The 20,203-nt window shown below is 43.7% G+C and overlaps 1 protein-coding gene across 1 annotated transcript in view; it reads left to right on the top strand.

Annotated features, from left to right (window-relative positions):
- Nucleotides 1-4,938: 4,938 nt before the first annotated feature.
- Nucleotides 4,939-20,203, top strand: part of ABCA4 (ATP binding cassette subfamily A member 4) — a 136,599-nt gene continuing 121,334 nt past the window's right edge. The window contains exons 1-2 of the mRNA XM_074188198.1: nt 4,939-4,997; nt 8,849-9,046. Coding sequence (XP_074044299.1) covers nt 4,971-4,997; nt 8,849-9,046 — 225 coding nt within the window. The 5' untranslated portion in view covers nt 4,939-4,970. The remainder of the gene's footprint in view (nt 4,998-8,848; nt 9,047-20,203) is intronic.

The following is a 20,203-nucleotide window of genomic DNA, read 5'->3' as shown; positions in this document are numbered from 1 at the left end:
GAATAGTGTCCCTTGGGTAGGTTTTTTGTTTCCTTTGACTTCTTCCAAGCTGGTGAAAATCATTAACTCCAAGCACTTCTGTTCCATTTCCTGTTTTCTTTTCTATATTTCTATCTTTCTTCTTCTCTGAACTATCAAAAGACACACTGGGTTCCATATAATTTATGTTAGGAATTTTTAGCTTCGAGAAACTAGACTTTCATTAGTATCACTTATATAGATGGCAAAGCTTCTATGCCAAAGGTTCCTAACTGGGGTGGGTGGTCTATAATCTTGTTTTTTTTAAATATATTGATAACTGTATTGCAACATAATTAGTTTCCTTTGTAATCCAATATATTCTGTTTTATGTATTTAGAAACATTATCCTGACAGGGGTTTCATCAGATTGCCATGACACAAACACAGCTAAGAATCATTGCTCTATTACTCTTCAGGAGAGCAACTGAGTTGTTGTGGCTGAAAGTTAATCCTCTGTAGCCAAACTGCTGAAGGGCCTCTGAGGGTACTTGAACAGATCCTGTTTAGAGCTGGCATTGGAATGCAGAACCCAAGCCAGATCCATATCTGATCATAAAATATTGATTTATAGTATTTTAATCAAAACCCTTGAGCACTGTTCCTGGAGTCAAAGGAAACTTCCTCTGATGATCATCACCTGTAGACACCTCACATAACTCCTCTGGGTCTCAGTTTCTCATTAATCAAATGAGAGGTTTGGACTTACTGACCTCTGAGCTTCCCTTCCCCCCACCTGAAGGACAGTGCTCCAATGATTGTGGAGGTGTTTTAGGTCAACTCCATGATGTAGGTGGCAATGAATTAAACCAGAACATCACATTCCTGACTTACAGCAATCAGAAATGTCTGAAGGATTCTCATCAATATGAACATTTCACGACATGAGCGTTGTCTAGCAGCCAGCACTGGAATCTCCAACTTATTGATGGAAGGAAAATTGCAGGCACCTGAGAGAAGGAAGTATTTGTTGCAGAGGCTAGGAAGAAAGTTAGTACAACATTATTCCAAAAAGGGGACCATAGGCTTCACCAGACTGCCAAAGAGGTCCATGATAAGAAGAAAGTTAAGAACTCCCTGGTCTAGAAGACCTTGGAAGGTCCTTCCAGCTCTGGCTCCAGATCCTATTGGATCCTTTGTTGTTCAGAAACTCATATCCACCTGTTTGTGACTCCGTGAAGCACAGCACGTCATACTGTCCCATCAATTGCCTTTGCAAAGACACTAAAGTGGTTTGCCATTTCGTTCTCCTAGCAGCCCCAAGACCCCCACCACCACCACCACTCTCAAAAGGCAAACTCCAATACAGGACCTGGACCACTCCCAAAACACCACCTTTTCCATGGACCCTGAAGGGCATTTAAGGTGCTGAGTTCTCTTTCTTCTGGCCTCCTTAATCAGCAGCTGGCCTACCTAGTTGACCTGCAATTATTAAAACTCAAATGGCCTTTAAAGATCTCAATTTTCTCTTTCTCTTTCTTTGTGTTGTAATGACTTCTTAATAAATCTTTTTTTTTTTATGTTTTACACCTGTATTCCTCATGGAACAACCAAACTCTCCTACATCACCAACACTTCTTATTTGGATGCCCTAGGAAGTACTATCTCCAGTCGTCCTGATCCATCTCTGGCCACTGGATGCAGATGACTCCAGAGGAAAGAGGCTGGGGACTTAGCACAGCCCCTCCGCACTCTAATCCAATTCATGTGCTTGATAGGGCATCGTCTCTCTGATGTCATGGTCTTTGAAAATGAAGGACAAAAAATATTTTTATTAGAAAAGAGGGGTCCCACCTGAACCAGTTGGGGCTTCCTAGCAGTCATCTTTATGTCTCCCCAAATCTCATGGCTCATGGGCCAGGAGATGGGAAGGAGAGGGCAAGTCAGGACCTTGCTCAGATCTGTGTCTGCCCCCTTATGTTGCTCATCACCTTTGGAAAAGTCACCCTTGAACCCTGGACTTAAGGGACCTGAGGGGAAGTGAGTCCTTGGAAAGTACTGCTATTGGGCTTTTTCTTTTATCAGTTTCCCCTGGGAAAGCCGGTGACTGGTGGGAGCCAGGCCACATTCTGCTTTCATAGCAAACCTGCCTTACAGCATTCTCTGCAGGGGACGATTAAGGCTACAAGTGCACAACCATGAACTCCCCCCCTTCCTCTTCCCATTCCTTCCCCACCACCCTACCAAGTTAGCTCTATGGTCTCTCAGTCTTCCGCAGGAGACCCATCTCCCACTTAAGTCTGGAAGGATCCCCTTCTCAACCCAGAGCATTCTGCTCTCAGTGACCTTCCTCTCCCCTTCCCTTCCCATTTCACCACCTGCACCTCCACCCCTTGCCCCTTGACCTTCACAGGGAAGGAAACAAGAAGAACGACATTTTCAACCAAATTTATTTTGTTTCCACCCAGGCCCCCCAGTTTCTCCCTCGGGACTCTGGTTAAACCTCTGTCTGGTATCGGCTCTCTCTCATACTCTCGGGTGGGTGGGGGAGCCTAGACTGTCAACTTGGGGAGAGGGAAGGGGCTCTTCCCTCATCTATTCAGATGCATGACTGTTGATGGATCTGAGTCTGCCCCTTTTCCCTGGGGCTTAAGGAAAGCAGGTGTCAAAATCAGCAGCCCAACCATCTGAGTGGTTAGAAAAGAGGGGGAGGCCCTAGCAAAGCTGAGTTCCAGGGGCCCACCCAATTCCTATTCTGCCCATCTCCTTTAACCTGGATCCGTTCCTCCTTGCCCAGTCTCATCAGTTTGCATTAAGAGAAGCACAGCTTCTGAAAATAGGGAGTCTTTGCATCTTGCCCCAGTCAGAACAAATTCTGGAGTATTGGGTTCAGTTCTAGGTCCTCACAGCTTGAGAAGGACGTGGCTAAGCCATAGTGTGTCCAGAGAAGGGTAACCAATGTATCAAATGGAGGAAATGGGAATCTGGGTGTGGGGGGGAAGCTGGGGAGATAATAGCTGTGTTCTAGCATTTTGAGGGCTATTTTATGAAAGAGGAATTAGAGGAATTTTCCCTGTGTCATGGCAGATCCCTTTGGCAGGCTGGTGAAGCCTATAGTCCTCTTTTTTAGGAAAGATGTGGTTGAAAAAACTATAATTGAAGGAAATGCTAAGTTTTAGTTGGGAGTTAGTGAAAATAAAGATGCAATTTTTTTCCCAAGTTCACAGACCCCCTGAAAGCTTATCTACAGTCAGTGGAGAGGGAGAGGGGGAGGGGAAGTGCTCTGTGGATCTCAGTTAAGCCGCCTTGATTAAATTTATTCTGTTTGTCTCCAGAGGGCAGAGCCAAAAACAATAGGTGGAAGTACAGAGAGGCCCATCTCCCTGAATGTCAGGGAAAACTTCTCATTAATGACACCTACTCAAACATGGAATTCATTGCTTTGGAAGGTAGTGGATTGCCCCAGAGGTTGGGTGACCATTTTGGGGGGAGGATGAGATATATTACAACGGGGATTCTTGTTCAGGTTTGTTTATTGGACTAGAGGGCTGCCTTTGGCATTTTATTTTGTTTTGGTTCGGTTTTTCCCCAGTTATCATTCTGTAATTCTGTATTAGATTACTTCTGGGGTTCCTTCCAGCTCTAAAAGACTGTAATACCAGAAATTCTCATTTCTAAAACACTCCCCAAAAGTTTATGGATTGATTTCTATTCCTTTTGGTGTTCACATTGTCCCTACCTTCTTCTAGGACTCATTACAATCTTAGGAAAGTATCCAAAAAAACTTCAATATTGAGTACAAATGACCCTCACCTGAAGAAAAGAAGGAAGGAAGATAGAGGGAACGAGGGAGGGAAAGAAAAGAGGGCCGGAAGGAGGAAAATAAACATTATTAAATGATATGCTGAGCCAGACATTTTGCTTAGCACTTTATAAATATCTCATTTGGTCCTCACAGTAAGTGCTATTAATCATTATTCCCATTTTATGGACAGTCTGTCTGTTTGTAAAATGGGGATGATATGTCACACTCTGCTTTCTCAGTGTTAACTGCCAAGCCCTCTTGCTGTTGGCTTTGTGTTTTTAATGGCTCAGTTTTGATTTTAAAGCACCTTACACAAAGGAAACCTACTGATCATTTCTTCTTTAACTGGATTAGATAGAAATTAGGCAATAACCAATATGAATGCTGGCATTAGAGTCTCCTGGATTTCCACTGTCTTCTACTTCATCTGTCTTTCCATTGCCCTTTGTTGAATATTTTTTTTTGCAGTATGATCTGAAATTCAGAGAAGTGACTTGCCCAGGGACACGCAGTTAGCCAGTGTCTCAGGTAGGATTCAAACCCAGATCTTCCTAACTCCCAAGTTCAGCTTCTTCTCAATACACTTCACTGCTTTTCCCTACTATTCTTGTTCTCCCTCTTGTGGAGCCCTTCTAGTGGATCCTTCAGTCTGGAAAGATAAGTTTCAGTGGCAGAAACTCCAGGAAATTCAAGTTTGGAAAATCTTAAATGAATTATGCTAATATCTTCTAATTCTACACAGTCTTATAATTGTTTGATCAATCAGCTAGCGTATATTTGTTCATTTTTTGTGCACTTCCTATGTTCCAAACTGGCTGATGTGTAACTGAGAGAGGAGAAGAGATGGAGCCAGTTAAGTGGGTCTTCTGCAGTCTCTATCTCTTATTCTTTCCTTTGGGGGCTCCTTTCCCCCATTGCCCTCCTTCTAGAACTTTTGAAAATTAACTTTCAGGAAAGGATCTACAGCTTGATCACACTAAGGTATCATTGACAGTTACTCTCTGCTGATGCTGAGGATTCTCTCCAAAGTGAGACCAGCTATGTCTTCAAGGACCTTATTTTCCCCCATCTAATTGCCCCCATCTTTTTTAATCCCTAATATGCAGGAAGAGGTATTCGAATTAAGGACATTCTAAGAGAAGAGGAGACGCTGACACACTTCCTGACACACACGTTCCACTTGTCTGACTCAGTGGTCTATCTTCTGATGAACTCCCAAGTCCGGCCTGAGCAGGTAGGGGAATTGAATATAACAAGGGTGGTAGAACTGGGCATGTACCTTTGCCCTTCACTTACAGGCATAGGAATTTTCCCAGCCTCATCACTATTACATGAATAATTGTGGGTTTAGGGTTAGGGTTAGAGGAGGAGGGAGGAGAGAAGAGAATGGCTATGATTTCACTTACTAGGGTGCCAAGAGAGAAACCCAAGGAGAGGGAACATCTGGAAGAGGCAGAAAGGAGGGCACTTTGCCTTGTTTAGCTTTCTTGCTTTTCAAAGGTCAGGATTAGTGTTTAACATTCAGAAAAACACAATGGGAACAAGATAAAGAGGATTTGGGCTCTAAATAAGAAATGAAGCATCCTTCTATTTCTGAAAGCTCCTTCTGATACTTCTTTGCTCTGATGGATCCTTTTTATTGTTATTATTCAGTTGATTCAATTGTGGCTATCTGTGATCCTATTTGGGGTTTCCTTGGCAGAGAGGCCGGAATGCTTAGCCATTTCCTTCTGCAGCTCATCTTACAGATGAGGAAACTGAGGCAAACAGAATTGGTGACTTGCCAAGGATCAAACAGTTAGTAAGTGTCCAAGGCCATATTTGAACTTGGGTAGTTGAATGTTCCTGACTTCAGGCCCTGTGTCCATCCACTGAGATACTTGGATCCCAATTTATACAAAAAGGAACTCGCTTCTTCTAGAGGACTTTAATTCCCTCATGACTCTTAAGCCTACACAATTCTTGTTTACATTTCCCTATAAGTCTTTCAGAGGAGAGCTGGCCCTTTTTTCCATCTTCTCAGGTGGCAGTCAACCATTTGTCATATTGGTCAAAAGCCCCCATTTTGTTGTTTCCTGTAGGCATATGCTCAGTGAAGACAGAACCACGACCTATTAGCATCATTGTGCTTATTGCCTAGGCAAGCAATGTATATATGTGCTATTTATATAATGAGCTATAAACTTCTGATGTTTATATTATGAATGAGAGGAAGAAAGGTCGCATAGATATGGTGTGGACTCGGAATCAAAAAGGCTGGAGTTCCAATCCTGCTTCAGACACTCACATGGCTACATATGGTCCTCCTCTCAGTTTCTTTAACAGTAAAAGGAGCTGCACTTGATGACAATTAAAATTCCTCTGGCTCTATATTTGTGATCCCACAAGTTTAATTCAGAGATCTGGAATTTCATCCATTGCTAGAGAGGCCACAAGGTACAATGGAGAGAAAAATGCATCCAGAGTCAGAGAACCCAGTTTCAAATCCCATCATTGAAACTAATATCCTTGTGACCTTGGATAAGTCATTAAATCCTCAATTTCCTCATCTATAAAGTGAGTCAAGATGTCCAGTTTTACTTATAAGGGTCTCTGATATCTCCTATTACTTGGCCAATTATCTCCTAAGCCTCTGTGACTGAAAAACTAGTTCAGAAGCAGTCAACTGCCAACCTGGTATTGAAGGTCATCAAGCTTAGCCTGGTGAACCTTCTGGAACAAGTCTACATCTATGCCCTGGGCTTGACTGGAAGCCTTTCCAAGTCAGCTCTCCAGAGCTCCTGGTCACCTCCATGTCACAATGATGCATTAAAGAAAGATTATGAAGGAAAAAAAAGAAAATGGTGGGGCAAATGAGATATGATGAAACTATATGTTTATGAGATCTATGAGGTCCCCTTAGTGAAGGCCTTGACCAGGTGAACCTTGTATTAGGTCTTCTACTATATAGTCCTGTTCAACTTCTTCATTTCTAAGGACTGTGACTGGAAACTCCCTAACCAATTCCTCCTGTTGCCTCCTCAGAAGTGGTTAGAACATCGAGATTGGCTTGATGGTAAGAGTGCTGGCTTAAGACTCAGTAGGCCCGCATCCTGACATTTGCTACTTACATAATCTAGGATGAACCTCTACCTGGGCCTCAGTTTCATGGGACTGCGGGCTTAAGGGCAGACTGGTAGAGTCCTCAGAGACCCTCTTAAGTCCCTCAATTTATAGATGAGGAAACAGGTTGAGCTGAAGCAACTTGGCCAGAGTCACATAGGGAATAAGTTTCCAGGAAGGTATTTTAGCCCTTTTCAATCAGTTCTTCCTCATTCTAAATTCAGCACTCTGTCCATTATTCCAAGCCTTCCCTCCTCTTTCCTGATCTGAAAAATAAGGGGATAGGACTCTGCATTGCTTTCTACCTCTAGATGCATGATCCGATGAGCTAAACTCTGGTCGGGTGATCATAGAAACAGAACAAAGGGTCCTAGAGGTCAGCCCATGCTTGAGGTAGCCTGTCAGTCCAGGGCACCTGTTGGCTGCTGCCCCGAATGGGCTGTCCTTTTGGGACTGGCCCTGTCCTGGAATGTAGCCTTGCTCAATGGGAGGTTCAGAATCAGGCCTAACCCCTCCTCCCCTGTTGCATTGGGGTGGGGGGAGGAGGGAGGAATGTGTCAGCACCAATTACTCATTTTCCTCCTTGCTGTCTCTATGGTTCAAAAACCGAAATCCTGGAAATGTGGGAGCTGGTTGCCAGTTGGTAATAAAAGGCAGTTAGAGATAACCAGAGGAATTTAGGGGAAATTTCTTTCTAATTCCCCTCTGACAAGATGAGATCTATTTGGAGCCCCAGTCCCTGCGAGCTTTGGGGCCTGAAAACCGTCCATGTGGCAAGAACAAGCAGTTCGGTTCCCAATACCCCGGGGCTCCAGCTCACCTGACAAATAAGCCCAGGAGCTTAAGGAAAGCTTATGGTCAACAGCCACATACAAGGGCTCTATTCACCTCTGTCCCTCACTGGGGGGTGGGGAGGGGTGGGGAGGGGTGGGGCACAACATGTGAGGCAGCTTAGTGGCAGAGAGGGGGCCAGCTTTGGGGTCAGAAGGACCCTGTTCAAGTCCAGTCTTGGGCACAGACTAGCTGTGTGGTCCTGGGAAAATCACTTAACCTCTTAGTGCCCAAAGGCAGCTCTGAGACTCCAAGTTATACGGGAGTTCTTGATCTGCCCTTGTGGAAGGAATGTCCACACTGGGAGTTCTAAGCACAAATGAAAGCTCACATGTTGCTCCAAACTAGGATTTCTTCTTCTGCACCCTCATCATACTCACCCATATGTGCATATGTCCCTGGTCCACCTTGTTCTATCTCAATTTCTGTCTCAGGCCCTCTTTCTTTATTCCTTTCTTCAGGCATTTCTTTCTCCATCTTGAGATTTCTAAGTATGTATCTTATTCTGACTCCAGCTCTGTTGTCCCCCTGACCCTCTCAGTCTATTTTTCATCATCATCTAATATCAGGCTTTCATCCCTTAATACTCATTATTAGACTCCACCCCCTAGGTCCAACTTCAGGGGCTTCTCTATCTACTCTCCCAGCTGGAAGATCATCCGAGGATCAGAACATAAGAGGAAAAACCAAACCTAGTCCCATGCCCATGGGCTAGTAAGTAGCCCAGTCTCACAAAAATACTGTCGGGGCCTTGTGACCTCACTTCAGAGTAACTTGGTTTCCCATTTTGGCCAAGATGATTCTAATTTTTGACAGCTTGGACAGGTTTGCTAGGTAAAAGTCCAGGAGAGAATTTGACTGGAGCCAAGGGGTCTTTATGGTGTGTGACCCTGGACAAACTGCGAAGTACCTGAATGGCTAAGTAGATGGGAATATCTGACCTGAATTTCAGGAAGTCATTTGGGAGTTTGGTTGGAACTTGGTTTCTCAGAAGAGACCTGGTCCCACAAAGTGCTGTCCCAGCTGCTGAGCTAAGGTAACCCCAAGGTCCAGTTTGGTCCCTATTTCTTGCTTCAAGAGCATAGAGGTTTCTCACTTGGGTTTTGAGCAGCCTTTGAATCCTAAAGGGGATTATTTTGTTATTTTTCACAGTTTGCCTATGGTGTCCCAGACCTGATGCTGAAAGACATCGCCTGCAGTGAAGCCCTGCTAAACCGGTTCATTATCTTCAGCCAGCGACGAGGGGCCCAAACTGTCCAGAAAGCCCTGTGCCCCCTGTCCCAAGGCAGTTTGCAGTGGGTGGAAGATGCCCTGTATTCTAATGTGGACTTCTTTAAGCTCTTTGAGCTGGTAAGTGAATGACTTGGCTACTGCCCCACGGGAACAGTCATCCCCAGGGCTGTGGGGCATGGTGCCAGGTTGTTCATGGCTCCTGAATGAACACTCATGGCATGGCTTCTCCAAGATGGTGAGTCCACATAGAATCATGGGCTTATGGAGCAAGGGTAAGCTTTGAGAAGTCATTTATCATATTCATTCTTTAGCTACTTTCTTTAGAAAGCCATAGTAACATGAGTGGTTGTACCTTTGAATAAGGAAACTGAATCTCTAGAGTGCAAAGGAAAAATACTTGATTCAGTGTCTGGGATATGGATTCAGATCCTGACTCCTGTATGACTTTGGGCGAGTCCCCTAATTTCTCTAGACCTCAATTTTGCCTTGTGCAAATTAAGGTGGTTGGACTAGATGATCTCCAAGAAATATATAATAATATATAGTATATAAAAAGAAATATATAGATTTTTGTTTGTTTATTTCTAGACCTTTGATTTTTATCTGCATAGAGAATTCTTATTTTAAAATGTCCTCTCCATGGTACAAATCAGCAACCTGCCTGTATTTTGTAATCTTAGAAGTTTTCTAGAGTTTAATGACCCAAGGTCACAGAATATATGACCCAGGAACAACCTGAACTTAGGTCTTCCTGGTTCAAGGCCAACTGTCTTCCATTGGGCCATGTTGCCTTGTCAATAATAAAAATAATGATCATTATAATAACCATATCCACATTCATATAGCATTTTGAATTTATAAGAAAGGAATGCTTTGCAGTGAAGCTACCCTCGGAACCAAGAAGACCTCAATTCATACCTTTGCTGTTGAATTTGGCATTCTTGTAGCATGGTGGGTGCTGGGAGACCTTCTGAGGCCAAAGGCCTGAGCCCTTCATGGATCCCTCTCCTTGTCCCACCCTTCCTATTTTCCCTGAGTTTATTTCTCTGGAGCTTCCCCTCAGTGGGGGTGACTGTGCTCCCAGTTCTTCAGTTCTACCTCCACCTCAGATTCCTAAGGATTGGTCTAAGTGGTCATCCCAGGCAAGGGTGGGAGAAAGTCAGAAAGGCACCCAGAGGACAAGCATGAATCAAGTCTAATTAGTTTTATTCCCACAGTTTTAAGCCTCATTGGAAGGTTTGTTAGTAGTCTTGTCTTTGCAAGAATTTGATTTGACCTTCACCAAGCCCAGCCTGATGGTGCCACCTGGGCTCTTTCTTCAGTGTCTCTCTGGGGGTTACTCTTGCTTCTTGTTGGGGAATGTATAGACAGGGATGGGGAAGGAGAGGCAAAGGTCTGCTGCTGCCTCTGCTTTGGCCTCTAGGACATGGTGCTGCTCCCCAAGATCAAAGCCCTGAACCAAAGTAATAGGGCTGGGAGGTGGTCTCACCCCAGCAGAGTCCAGAGTGCACTGATTGGGCCTGCTGTGGGACAGGTGTCAGGAGATGGCAATTGTCTTGAAATATCCACAGAATTTCAGCCCAGCAGATCTCTTCTGGCTCTGAAGTGGGGTGTGTCTGACCTCCCAGTCACATATTGCTATATTTCTTCTAGTTCTACTATTTGTTCTGTTTTAAGAATGTTAATTCCTTGAGGGAGGGATTATGTCCCAGCCCAGGGCCCGGACCCCAGGAGATAGCGGATTGATTATGATGGAATCTTTCCTGGAGAAGCTTACATGTCTTTTAGTAAGAGACCTCTATCCCTTTAAGTTCCCAGACATTTTCTCCTATTCTGCCTTCAGAACCAAGATCACCGTTCTTTTTTTTGGTTTTATTTTTTTTCTCTAATTTATTTACACATTACTAAAATATTCTTGTTTAAGAGTAAACATAATACCCCCTCCCCCACAAAAATATAAAACTTCATGAGAAATAAAGTAAAAAAAAGAGAAAAAAAATGTATTTCACTCTGTGTTCTGATTCCATCAGCTCTGTCTTGGGCGGATCACATTCTTTTCCCTAAATCCATCATAGTAGTTACTTCCATATTTTTCCTCAGTTGCTGTTGCAGATTGTAATTCTCTTCATCCATTCCTCCCCACTACCATCTATTATATTTTCTCTCTCCTTTGACTCTGTCCCTCTTCAAAAATGTGCTGTGGGGCAGCCAAATGGTGCAGTGGACAGAGCACCTGCCCTGCGGCCAAGAGGTCCCAAGCCCACATCCCACCCCAGAGACCCAGCAACCACCAGGCCCCAGGCCACCCAATCCCACCACCTTGCAAAAAGTAAAAAAGAAAATTTGTTATATCTGACTATCTTCTCCTATGATCTACCCTCTCCTCTATCACCCACATCCCCCCTCCCCCTATCCACCTTCTCTCCTTTTTCTTCTAGATGTCTATACCATATTGAATATGTATGCTGTTTCCTCTCTGAGCCATTTCCAATGAGAATGGTTTCCTCATTCCCCACTTCCATACCATTGCAAAAGCTACATGAAATATCTTTTATATGAAATATCTTAGCCGATTCTACCTCTCCTTTATCTTACTCCCAGTACATTTCCCTTTCACCCAATGACTGCATTTTTACCATACATTATAGCTTCAAATTCTACTCTCTTCTGTGCCTCATCTATAAAAGCTCCTTCTACCTGCTCTATTAAATGAAAAGGTTCATAGGAGCATTATCAGTATCATCTTCCCATGCAGGAATACACGCAGTTCATCATCGCCCCTCATAATTTACCCTTCTTGTTCTTTATGATTCACCTGAGTCTTGTACTTGAAAGTCAAACTTTCTGTTCAGCTCTGACCCTTTCAACAGGAATATTTGAAATCCCCCAGTTTCATTGAAAGTCCAACTTTTCCTCTGGAAGAGGATGTTCAGTTTTGCTGGGTAGTTGATTCTCAGTTGCATTCCAACCTCTTTTGCCTTCCAGAATATTCCAAGCCCCTACAAGCCCTTAATATAGATGCTACTAAATCCTGGGTAGTCCTGATTGCAGGTCCATGATATTTGAATTGTGTCCTTCTGGCTGCTTGTAATATTTTCTCTTTGACTTGGGAGTTCTGGAACATGGCTATAATATTCTTGGGGGTTGGGTTTTTTTGGATCTCTTTCCAGGGGAGATCAGTGGATTCTCTCAATTTCTATTTTACCCTCTGCTTTGAGGATATCAGGGCAATTTTCCTGTAGAAATTCTTTAAAAATGAGGTCAAGGCTCTATTCCTGATCATGACTTTCAGGTAGCCCAATAATTTTAAAATTATCTTTCTTGGTTCTGTTTTCCAGATCAGTTGTTTTTTCACATTTTCTTCTAATTTTTCATTCTTTTGGTATTGAACTTTTGTGTTTTGAGTTCTTGCAAAGTCATCAGCTTCCTTTAGCGCCATTCTATGTCTGAAAGATTTGTTTTCTTCAGAGAGCTTTCATAAGATCACCATTCTTAAAAAGCATCCAGTAGACTATGAGTCCTGATGGCAGGGTCTGTTCCATCTTAGGTCTTGTGTCCCCTCCAGAGGGGCTCCTACACAGTCATCTTAATCAAAGCTTTTGTTTGAGGGTTGGGTCAGCCCTGTGGCTCTAGCTCTTCCTTCTCAGTTAGAAGGGGTCAGCTCATTTCAATAAGCATGTCTGAAGCCCACCACCATGCAAATTAGGGGCCCCCTCAGCAAGATTCTGTTTTACCACATTTGTGTCCAGAAGGATCTGAGATGTGGGCTGAGCAAGACAGATTCCCCCAAAGGATTGTTTCCATCTCTGAGGGCAAAGAAGGGGTTTTCCCTTGGCTCCAAATGGAAAAGGGGTCTGTGGGAGGCAGCTTTTCTTTCCAATTGGACTTGGAGTCAGAAAGACCTGGGTTTTCCCCCTAGCTTGGAACCCATCTGAATCCCCTCTACCCTTTCTCTGCCTCAGTTCTTCCGCCTGTAACATGAAGATAGTAATGGTACTCGCCTCCCAGGATTGTTGTGAGTGTAATAGCACTGTAGTTAGCTTTGGACACCTGAAGATCCTATATAAATTCCAGCTGGAGCCACAGCAGGAACAGCAGCCATACTGATTGTTAGGACTATTGATGTTATTGATATTGCTCCTCCTCCTCCTCACTTTTCTTGGCTCATGGATTATACAAACCAACTTTCCAAACTAGCCTTTGTAAAAGCCAAAATGAGTCCTTCCATTTGTTGGTTCTGATCGCCAAACTGGGTGGGACCCGACCAAGTACACAAACACACAAACCCCAAACAAAGGCAGGGGAGAGAAAAGGCTGGTCAGATGGGGCAGCAACCAGAGCTTGCAGGGGGGCGGGCAGCAGGGCGCAGGGAGCCTGGGCCCTCCCTTGGGGACCCAGCTGGGTGCTGCCATCAGGGGAAGGGAACCTCTTTCTGGAACCGCACTGTTATTGCAGCTGGCTGGCAGGCTGCCATGTTTACCCGAGCACTGAGCCACTGGAGCTTAGGAAGCCTCCAATGCAGAGATAGCTGGGTTTTCTGTTTACATATGTAATTTCTCACACACAGATACAAAAATAGTTTTTGTGAAATGTCAAGTTAGCATTTATTCTCAAAAAAAATTTAAAGAAAGGAAATCTTATTAAACCACAGAGAACACCTGCCTGACAGAGCACCCAGCCCACCTCTGAGGCCCAGAAAATAAGAGAACTTCCTAGGACAACAGGAATGGGACAACCTGGGGTTGGGACCCACTGAGACCAGCTTTGCTTTTCTCTGGGAATGACCCTTTCCTTCAATATCTGTGAGAATGTCTTTAAAACCTTCTCCCCAAGACCCTCAAGACCCTAGTAAGCAATCATGAGATCATAGACTTGAAGGCAGAAGGGAACTTCTTCCCTTTTAAAATGAGGAAATGAGGCACATCTTGACTTGTTCCCCTGAGGGAATGTGAGGTTTTCTGGGCAGACTCCAGAAAGAAGTGTAAAGTGAAGGGATTGGATTTTTGTCTAAGGGTTTCTTGTCCCTTCTGGCTTGGCTTAGTTCAGCATTAGATTATTATTATCATTATTAGATAATTATTAGATTATTATTATTATCATCATTATTCTTATTGTCATTGTTATTAGATGGAGTATATATGGCATTTTAAATATATTATCTCACTGGGTCACAAAAACCTTTTGACAAAGGATTATCCATTTTTTTTTTAGGTTTTTGCAAGGTAAATGGAGTTAAGTGGCTTGCCCAAGGCCACACAGCTAGGTAATTATTAAGTGTCTGAGACCGGATTTGAACCCATGTACTCTTGACTCCAAGGCCGGTGCTTTATCCACTATGCCACCTAGCTGCCCCAGGATTATCCATTTTACAACGACTTGTGCAGAGTCACATAGCTAGTAAGAATCTGAGGCAGAATTTAAATTAGAGTTATTCCTGCAAGGCCACTGGGACTTCCAACTTATTTGTATCCTATCCTCCAAATTAATTTTTTTTTTCCTTATTCTTGTTTTCATTTTGTCTTTGTAGTTTTTTTTTTGCAAGGCAATGTGGTTAAGTGACTTGCCCAGGGTCACACAAGTAATTATTAAGTGTCTGAGGTCCAATTTAAACTCAGGTCCTCCTAACTCCAGGGCTGGTGCTCTATCCACTGTGCCATTTAGCTGCCCTCTCTTTGTAGCTCTACAAAGTGGCTTGTTCAGGGTCACACACCTACTAAGTGACTGAGGCAGGATTTGAATCCAGGTATCCTGGCTCCCAGGCTACTGCTCTGTCTCTTTTCCTCTAAATCAGGGAGAAGGTCAGTGAAGTCTTTTTGAGGACTTTCACTTGTAGTTGAAAACAGTAACTTCAGAGTTGGGTAAGAAATGTGCTTCTTGCCACAACTCACTAAGCTGTAGGGTTTTTCCCCCCAGAAGTCATTTTGCTTTAGGTTAGGGTGAGGGGTTTGGGATGATTGCCATCTGATTTGGCCCAGGGTCTGTTCCTCCTCCTTCTCCTCCTTTCCCCCCCTCCTCTTCTTCTTCACTCCCTGGCTCCTTCCTTTCCTCCTCCCTCCTCCCCCTTCTGACTATTCATCCTGTTTTCTCTTGGCCTATGGCTGAACAGCTTTGAAATCTTGCTGAGAAGCAAATCTGTCCCTTTGGCGTCAAATGTTTATTTGTGGAAATTCGGCAGGGGAACCGAGGTCGGTGCCAAGCCCTGCCACACTGCTGGGAAACCTGCATTTCCCCTCCCCTCCCCCAGTCACTAGGAGCTGGTAGAGGGAATCTGGCCTCCGCAGAGGGCCAGCTCAGAGGCTCTCTCTGCAGAAGGCTTCTCCTAGAGTATGGGTCGGCCTCCATTCCTTTCCCTAAACCACTCCATGGTTCCAGTTTAGGACTTATCTGACATAATTTCTTCCCTCCTTCGCTGACTCCTGGGAAGGCTCTATATTGTTCTCTAAGGAGAACCCCTAAAGGGCTGCCTCTTTAAATGCTCAGCAGCAGCAGTAAATCCCCCCTCCCCCCAAAAGAAAAAAGCTTGGACCTTCTGCTCACCCCAAAGAAAACTTGTGGATTATCCACTGGGAGCTAGTCTCTGCCCTCTGAGAGGTCACTGGAGCTGGTTAAATTTCAACTAGCCATTTGAAGTCTTATGAAGGGAATGCTGTCATCAAGGGCAGAAGGAGAGCTAAAGTCCAGTGGAAAAGCCCCAAATCATCAGCATTTAGAAATGGGGTTCCATATAGTTTTGACTTTGTCATCTTTTAGCTTCTCCCCATTATAAGCCTCTTACCATTTACCACAGCTACAGGTTTAAGGAGTTTACATAGCTCCAAACGAGGCTTCTGGCATCTTGGGGGTAACAGAAGAATTCAAACATTCCTCTTCCCCCCCCCACTTTCTTTGTCCCTTTCTGTCAGTCACCTCTGGTCTAGAAATGAGGGAGGAAAGCTCATTGGAGAGAAGACGACTCAGTTCAGCCAAGCGTTTCCAAAAATCAAGATCCTGTTGAGTCTCCCTCTCTTCAACTTATCTTTTATTTACCTTTTTAAAAACTATTTGGTTTGCATGTGGCATCCCCCAGCATAACATCAGCTCCTGAGGCTTTATTCCCCTTCACATTAAAGTGGAGGACTTGCAGGTCCTTGTCAATTCAATATCCCTTTTCTTCCCTTGTGACTTTGCATGGGCTGTCTCCTCTCTGCTGGGAATGTTCTCCCTCTTCCACTTTGACCTCTTGGAATTCTTAGTTTCTGTTTATCAAGGTGGTGCAAGGGATAGAGTCCGGGATACAGCCCTGGCTCTGGAGGCAGGAGGACCTAACTTCACATCTGGCCTCAAGCATTTACTAGTGACCTGGGCAAGTGCCTCAAAAAAAAGTGTAATCCCTAGTTTTCTTCTGGGATCAGCTCCAGTTCCACTCTGAATATTCAATAGCATTTACCTCCCAAGGTTATTATGAAGATCAGATTAAATAGCTCCGGTGTACACCCACAGAACTACACACAGATTCTTATATATATTTACATATATGTATAGATATTCATGCATATTCATAAAAACACATTTCTATAGAACTCTAAGATTTTCAGAAACACTTTACATGTTCTCTTTTTTATTCCCATCAGATAGTCATATTGCATCCAGCTAGGTAGTGCAGTGGATAGAGCATTGGCCTTGGAGGTGGGAGGATGGGAGTTTGAATCAGGCCTCAGACACTTGACACTAGCTGTGTGACCTTGGGCAACTCACTTAATCCTGATTGTCTTGCATCCAGGGCCATCTCCAGTGGTCCAGATTCATATCTGGTCACTGGACTCTTACGGTTCTGGGGGAGAAAGTGAGGCTGATGTCTTAGCATAGCGCTGCCCCCCCACTCAAATCTAATTCATGTGCTTGTGATGGCATCACCTCCCTGTTGCCATGGTCTTCTTTAAGAATGAAGGACAAGATGATGAAACTGAGTCTAGGAAAAGTTAAGTATTTTGCCTGGGGTCATAGCTGATGGCTGAGGCAGGATTTGATCTAAGGTCTTGACTCCAAGTTGAGCATTCTCTCTAATAAAAATAATAATATATGAACATATATGAAATACGTGTGCATATATACATATTTGTGTATAAATATGTAACTATTAGAAATCTACATATACCCTATACCTCACACACACTTATACATGTGTGTGTGAGCTTTGAAAGCTGAGTTTGAAAGAAGTCAGAGATTTTTCCTGAGAGACACTCGACTTGAAAGAACCTCTGAGTTCATCTAGTCCAACTCAAACCTAAAGAAGAATTTCCTCTAATATGCCCAGCAAGTATGGTCTCCCTTCTTCCTGAAGTCTTCTTATAATAGGGAAACCTCCATTCCCGGTTAGTGTAACTCTCATCACTAGAAAGTTCTCCCCACACCACACCTGAATTTGATAGATGCAGAGGCGATCCTTGCAAGTTCCCAAGGATTAGATTAGGAGGAATAGTGGGATATAGGGAAAAGAAGATTAGGAAAAGAGTCTGAGGACCTGGCTTTGAATATTAACTCTGTGATTGAGTTCTGTGGGTGACTGAATAAATTTTTCTGGGTCTCAGTTTCCTCAGCTGTAAAAGAAAGAGACTCTCCTAAATGATCTCCAAAGTCCTTCTAGCTCTCATATGATCCAGTGACCTCCTGACAAGCATCCATAATTGGAGCCCCAGGCTGATTCCCACAAGCCACTCATACCAGAACTCAAGACCCCACAAAGAGCCAAAAAGGCCCCTTTGCCCATTTTCACTAGAGTCTGAGAGCATCATGTGGCCAGTCTGTTCACATGCCCACCCTGGTCAGTCAAAGAGACTCTGTTCCCCCAAGCCTTTGGGAAACAGCTTGTCTCTGTGGCCTCTCCTGGAACTACAGATTGGCCTTTTTGTTGTTGTTGCCCCAGAGTGAAATGACTTAGTCTAAATTCTCTACTCATGACGCATTTCCCAGTCCTCAGATTGTCCCTGTTTGTTGCCCCCTCACCACTGCAGCCAGTTTCCTCTCTTTTCATCTGACACTTAACTGCTGTCAGATCCTAACAAACATTCCTCAGATCCCCAGTTCTCCTGGTTACTCAGCAACACACTTCCCTCCCGGATAAAGCTGGCTTCCCTGGAACAACAGGTCTGAGGCTAAATGCAGCTGTCCTCTCACGAGTAGTAGAAAATCCTTCATCCAGATTTTGGGTTTTTGTTGGGGGGGGGGGGAGTAGGAGGAAAGAGGCAGAGAATTATATCTTTTAAAAAGTTAGCTTAATTCCATTACTTTTGAACTTTTCCATCAGCACAGAAGAGACCACAGCTCTCACAGTAATGGACTGTCTGACTTGGGAATGCCATTCCCAAGAGTCTAGATAAATGTTTCATTCAGAAATTCAGCTCCAAAAGCTCAGAACACCATCATAGACAGAGCTTGTTTGTTTGTTTTCAAACCTAATTGCTTTATGTCTATGTTTGTTTGCTTCAGTAGGATTTATGGGAGAGCTTATTAGAAAGAATGCTGAACTTGGGGGTCAGGCAATTGTAGTTCAGATCCTAGGACAGCTGGGTGGGGCTGTATATAGAGTGATGGACCTGGAGTCAGGAAGACTTAACTTCCTGAGTTCAAATCTAGCCTCAGACACTTCCTAGCTATGTGACTGTGGGCAAGTTATTTAACCCTGTTTGTCTCAATTTTCTCATCTGTAAAATGAACTGGAGAAGGAAAGGCAAACCATTCCATTATCTCATTATCACAGAGACAGATACAACTGAAAAGGACTAAATAGGAAGAGAACCTAAGGAGAACTTTAAGGACTGTGTGACTTTCGGCAAATTGATTTGGCTCTGTAAGCCTCAGTTTTCTCATCAGTTAAATGGAGCTAAGTACCAGAAGTTATCTGGATGCCGAGACTTTGTACCAGAGAAAAATGAAGAAATAAATCTCCCTTCTTTCCTAGAATTGATGTGGTGGGGGACTCTGTGAGCAGAATGTTGCTGTTACAGTTTTGTCGAACTGCTTTTTTTGGTTTGTTATAAAATAAGGCTGGATGGGGGGAGGGGGTTTGGAATAGAGACTAGTGGTGGTAGCTCTGAAAATAATTAAAGTATAAAAAGTATCATCAATATAACGTAAATAAAATTGAATGAGCCATCAGGGCATAGTGAAGAGAGGTCTGTCTTGGGTTCAAGTCCTCCCTCATATGTAGTGGTATTGTGAGAAAGTCACTTAACTTTAGTGTCCTCAAACGATCTAAGACTTTAAGTAGCACACCCTTGGAATGTATTCATGGGAGTAAACTTTCAGGGGATGGGTGCCCTAAATTGTCCCTATCAAATGAGATTCATAATACTCAAATCACTATTTCACATTGGAGTCATAAGGAAAGTGTTTTGCAAATCTTAAATTGCTATAAAAATGTGAGTTTATTAGTAGTCTATTTTCAGAAAAGCAACAACCAAAAATACCTGCCATAATCATTCATCTTCAAAGAGCTTGTTTCCTGAGAGCTTAGCTTTACATTTTCTCAGGGTAAAGAGCTGGAGTCAGTCTGCCTGTAAGCATCCACATTGTCTGGTGACTGGACAGAGACCTGAACATTTCTCACAGAAGATGAGTAACAAGAGGGAAATGATAAAAATGCATATACTCCCCAAGGTTTATTTTCATAGCCTAAGTCTTCCTTATGGGTCACGGATGCCTGCCTTGGGCTGGGCGATGTCCGAGAATCCCCACAGACTCATTTACCTGTGAGCCAGCAGTCTTGGCTTCCATTCATTCAAAGTGAGGAGATGGATTATTTGTTCTCTAATCTGCTCTTCCAGGATGATGGAGTCACCCCCACCTATCAGAGCCAGAAAGGGCTTTAGAGGTCATCAAATTCATCCTCTTAATTTTGCAGGTGAGGATGCTGAGGGTAAGGGCTTGCTGAGGTGGCAGAGATCTATTTTCAAATCAAATCCACTATGATTTCCACTTTGCAATATGACCCTCTTCAGTTTATATTTGGGTTTTGATAACTCCAGAAGAATTATCTAAAGGTCCTGATGAGAAATCTACTCAGAAACCCACTGAAGGGAATGCCTTGCCTTGTGCAGAGAGGCATCATGCTCACTCATGGTACCATCACAGTACCCATGATCCTGGAGGACAGCTAACCCCACCCTTTCATTTTACAGAGGAATAAACTGAGACCCAGAGAAGTGGTGACTTGCCCAAGGTTATAGTGCCTGGTACATAGTAGACTGGGTACATAGTAGGTCCAGGCTGGGTGAGTATCCTTTATTCCAAAGAGAT

Source organism: Macrotis lagotis, chromosome 5 (assembly GCF_037893015.1).
Source record: "Macrotis lagotis isolate mMagLag1 chromosome 5, bilby.v1.9.chrom.fasta, whole genome shotgun sequence".
NCBI classification, from domain to species: Eukaryota; Metazoa; Chordata; class Mammalia; order Peramelemorphia; family Peramelidae; genus Macrotis; species Macrotis lagotis.
This window is presented reverse-complemented; position numbering and strand designations above follow the sequence as displayed.